Source organism: Bombus impatiens, unplaced genomic scaffold (genome assembly GCF_000188095.3).
Source record: "Bombus impatiens unplaced genomic scaffold, BIMP_2.2 scf_2645, whole genome shotgun sequence".
In the NCBI taxonomy this organism is placed as follows: domain Eukaryota; kingdom Metazoa; phylum Arthropoda; class Insecta; order Hymenoptera; family Apidae; genus Bombus; species Bombus impatiens.
In genome coordinates this window covers 30,253-35,419 of record NT_179064.1, presented here as the reverse complement: position 1 = coordinate 35,419, position 5,167 = coordinate 30,253, and the positions used below count along the sequence as shown (strand labels likewise).

General features: G+C 34.0%; 1 protein-coding gene across 1 annotated transcript; it reads left to right on the top strand.

Moving 5' to 3' along the window:
• The first annotated feature begins 2,825 nt into the window (after nt 1–2,825).
• LOC100749977 lies at nt 2,826–4,786 on the top strand. The gene is made up of 5 exons (XM_012393341.3): nt 2,826–3,255; nt 3,363–3,547; nt 3,724–3,805; nt 4,422–4,515; nt 4,596–4,786. Exons 1-5 carry the CDS (start codon nt 3,207–3,209, stop codon nt 4,663–4,665), a joined length of 480 nt encoding a protein of 159 aa, XP_012248764.1. The 5' UTR covers nt 2,826–3,206; the 3' UTR covers nt 4,666–4,786.
• Nucleotides 4,787–5,167: the final 381 nt, after the last annotated feature.

The following is a 5,167-nucleotide window of genomic DNA, read 5'->3' as shown; positions in this document are numbered from 1 at the left end:
ATAGAGCCAAATCATTTTATCTGATTATTGAAAATAAATTTAAAGAATGCGTCTTTTCGAGAAAGTGTCCAATTTTAAATAATTTACGTAGCAAGCAGAGGTTCAACCAAACTATCCAATATCTGAAATGCAGATCGAACGATTCGATATGGGGAGCACGTATCACTCACCTGGTGGAATAAGGGTTACGCTTACGCGTGGACAAAGACAGTTTCCTAAAAACAAACAGGAAAATAATTGCCTTATAAATCAATGACTTCTTGAAATTCACGATAATTTAATCTTTAATACATCCATTAAAAATGTCATCGATAAATTTCAACAGCGTATTATCCTTTTACAGAGATATATTATTAATAACTAAAACATCTTATTACGTTAGTAATAACACAACATTTAAATTTCTATCCTTCACTCGTGTTCTCATTTTAGCAAACAAGAAGGTTTTCAGCCTTTTGAGAAAAATTTCAATCTAAAATTAAAACCAAATAAGGATCATTCGTAATTATATCATCATTATTAAATTATAATAAAACAATTTTTGAATATTTTCCTCAAACTTAATACACTTTTCAACGACAGATGAACACTATTGAATAGAGAATTAAGAATTAATCATTAAATATTAGGTCGTCCAAAAAGTTTCTTTCATTTTATAAGGAAATAATGGATGCACAATATTTTCCATTTTATATTATTTTATCGAATTACGTACGATCCATTTTGTTCTATCAAAATGAAGATCACAACGTTCGACTGATTAGGTTTCATGTTTGTATAAAGATGCATCGTTGTAAAAGACGGGTCTGTAAAAGAAAGACATTTTTCAGACAACCTAATACTTCCTATATAATACGCGAGTTATTTAATTCCAATTACAATAAGACTGTTGAAGTGGTTACCACTTCTAAGAAAACTCTACATCTGGTCTTTTTAGTTTTCTCAAGCACTGAAGCCATCGACAGCGTGTAGACGAAAGACTGCGACGAAGTCAGGCCATAAACAGTAGACAGGCGACGTTGGCTTCGGGGGTTTTCAGTTATTATGTAACACAGCTTTTTCAGTTATTAGCTTCGGGGTTTTTCAGTTATTATGTAACACAGCTAGCGTGCGGATCTGGACCAGCTCAAATTGTATTTTTACTTATTACACTTCTATTTAAATATATTTTCTACCTTACAATTTATCCACGTGTTTTCTCTGTTTACACACCGAATAATCTCAATAAAGACGATAAAAAAAAAAAACATTGAAATCTGGAATGAGAAGATTTGACGATCAATTTAAAATACAAATTTCCAATCTCAGAAAATCTTCGCGGTATACTCGAAACGTAAGCGACGGTTCAAATATTCCACAGACAAAAATTATTCAGCGACAAACGTTCAGCTTCAAATTCATTCGACGAGAGGATAGGGGTGCAACAAGTGTCAGCATCGATTCACATTAAAATCAACCTGATCGAAATACTTAATGCATTCTAAATCGCTGCATAAATAGAAGGATAGCTGACAATTTTTGTTCAGTGTATCGTGACCACGGGAAGGTAAGTGACACGTGCAGAACAAACTTCCCAAGAAAGCGTTTCAATTTTCTCTTCTTTATTCTGGCTTCCGCAGATACACCGTAACCTTACATACATTTCCTTACACGTGAAGAATGTAGGGGAGAAACATTATAAATCACATTTTCTATATCTCACAAGGAAGCAATTTTAGAATTCAGTACGTTGTTAGTCGATCGCGTGTTACTAAAATTGTCTCTATATTTTGTTTCCATCGTAAACATGTGTTTTCCCTATCCTCTTCAACATTTCAAAGTTTGTTTTTCGTATAATATTACGATATGAGGATATTAACATTAGAACTGCCGATAGTTAACACGAAGCTATTTTTACCAAAACCAATCTTTAAAAAATACGTAATATTTTTACAGTTATTGATTTGTTACTTCCTTACAGAAGCAATTCCATGTTGTGTAGTACATTTTTGGTATTATTAATATTAGGGATCATGATTCCTAAACGAGACTCGACATATTTATAAGATTGTAGAACCAATTATTTTGACTGGTGTGGTATTTCTAGTGTTAAAAAGCTTGGCTTTGTAAGTATACTTTTGACTTTTATACAGGGTGGTTGATAACTGGTGGTACAAGCAGAAGGGAGTAAAAAAAGAAGTTGAAAATATAGAATAAAAATTTCTTTTTTTTTATTTTTTTTAATTTTTCCATCGAGACAACGATCTACAGTGAGATCCGTTATAACGAAATGCGATAAAGTGCACGCGTACCGAGTAAAAATTCAAAGACGATTTTCTCGAAAAAAGCCTAAAACGAAAAATTGTTATTCTATATTTTCGACTTCTTTTTTCGCGTAGAATCACCCCCTCTCCGCTTGTACCACCAGTTACCAACCACCCTGTATAAAACTTCGTCAACGTATCAGCTATTTTTAAATGACTCACATGTTTGGGCCTAGCAGATTATAGTCATTACAGTATCGAATATATTAAAATATCGCTAATCTTAATAGTCGTATTTGTTACCTTTACATAAAACTCGACCAACTACTTTTACAACATTTATATCCTTGAACGAGATTCTTGTCGTTTTTAATCGTTACGTTAATACCCTCCTGTTTAATATCAACGTAACGTTAAAATCAAAAAATCAACAAAATTACACTTATCGTGTATTTCCTTCTTCTTCGTATTTACGCGAACGTACACGCAGAAAGAAATCGAGAATGAACATCTTAGATCTTCAAGTTCGGTTTCAACGTCGGCTGAAACAACGAGAACGTAATGGAACGTACACGTTGGGAAGATTTCTCACGCGTGATCATCGCGCAGATGCCATCACAAACATCGGGAATATTTAAATGCAATGGGGCTTTGCCGTGCAAACTCTACTATTCCTTCGCCCACGGTGCAGGAGTATTCTGTCCACTCTTAGCGATAATGGAAGAAGTCCTAGGAAAAATCGCTCAGTTTGCCACATACAGTCGCGGAAACAGCGTCGTGTGCACTTTGCTCTGCTGGCTTGTTCGAGTATACGATACGTTTTCGCAGACAACGATCATGGTCGAACGAGCGGACATAGTCGTTAGATAAAATTTGTTGGATAGTCACAGTGTTTTGTTAGTTAATTGTTTTACAAGACTGATCGAGAATTAATCGATTCGTTCGCAGATCCAAAGCGAGAAGATGACGAGTTTGCGATCTTTGGGATTTTCACGACGTTTTATCGTTGGTGGTGAGTTTATTTTTCAAATGAAGAATATTTTGTGCCGAGAGTGCAGTGTCCTTTTTATAGTGATCAAGAGTGAATTTCGTGAGAATTTCTTCTTTAAAACATTTTAGCTCTTACGGTTGGCGTTTTGGCATTGCTGGCTTGTGAAAATCTATCTAAAGCAGACGAGGTACCGGCATTCTTCTTAAAAATTGCCAAGAACATTCCTCGTGTAGGACGTAGCGAGGGTTATAATGATTTTTTGAAGTCTCGAAGGAACATTCCACAGGTCTCAGGCTATAACAGTCGTGCACAGGTATTAATAATTGAGACACAGTATCTTAATTTCATACTTTTTATACCGCACAGTAGAATAAGCGATTTCGATCAGACGGTGTATTGGTCAGAGTACTGTCTCGTGCGAATGTTCAATGTTTTTGTAATTGTTAGTTATATTACATAAAGTTAGCGTGTGTTTTCTTCATCTTTAAGGCTGAATCCTGGGCACCGTATGCTAGCGACAAAACTTTCTCGAGACCTATAAAGAGACGCGTGGATTATCCTTCGATTGATGGTAACGAATCAATTTTATACGATTAAGTCAGGATAATCGTAAAATAATTTTCTGATTTCTAGCAACTGTCCATAACTTATTATTTTATTTAAACGACAGGAATAATAAGTAGCAGCATACAAAGTTTTAATTAATATATCAAATTTTTTCTAAAAAAAAAAATAATTTTCGATCGAAATTTAGACTTCCAACAAACGAAAAAAGAAAAGAAAGAAATGTTCTGATTTCTAACAACTGTCCATAACTTATTATTTTATTTAACCGACAGGAATAATAAGTAGCAGCATAGAAAGTTTTAATTAATATATTAAATTTTTTGTAAAAAAAAAAAATTAATTTTTCGATCGAAATTTAGACTTGCAACAAACGAAAAAAGAAAAGGAAGAAATTTTCTGATTTCTAACAACTGTCCATAACTTATTATTTTATTTAAACGACAGGAATAATAAGTAGCAGTATACAAAGTTGTAATTAATACATTAAATTTTTTCTAAAAAAAAATTAATTTTTCGATCGAAATTTAGACTTCCAACAAACGAAAAAAGGAAAGGAAAGGAAAATGAATGTTACACACATTCTGAAAATTTTATTAAAACGTTTCCTACCGTTTTAACAGATGCTTGGGCTTGGCAACACTTTCCCCTCGCGATAGAAGGACCTCGAGAACTCTGGCGAACTTTGGCTGGCTATTCCAAAGACACATCAGATGCGTACGTTTTTCAAAATTATCAGTGCGAAACTGTCTAGTTGATAGTTGGTTTAATGTTTGGTTAATTCGTTTAATAAAAAGCGTGGACAACGACGTATGGAAACGGAAGAAGAGAACGGGAAATGAGCCTGTGATTTCAGAGGACAATTAGCATTAAAGAAGCGAGATGATGACGTCGCTGTGCCTACGGATGAATATACTTTAATGATTGCTGTCGGTGTAAGGTGTTGGGTTAAATATCGAGAACAATAAATATGTAAATAGGAGATGTATTCTTTTTTCAAACGTCATTTTCTCCTCTTACTTCGAATGAAACCCTTATTTTATGATTTGGCCAGACACATCCTAATTTTGTAGAATTAAAATGTTCTTTTCGTGTCTCTTTACCCAAATGACTAACTGCAAACGTAACATTGTATATGCTGAACAAGTTTCTTTGTAATTTGTCGCACAACTGTTTCTCTCGTCTGCGTTTTTACCAAGTTTTTCTTTATGCTAGTAGTGTGCTTAAAGCTATTATTCAAGAGGAAAATTGCTAACACCAATCATGGAATATCGAACAAAGGACAACATGTAATCTGAAAAATTTCGTTGCCAAATTCCACTGGCAGATGGTTTTGCATATGCCATCGATCGCTGACATTAAGAAAAAT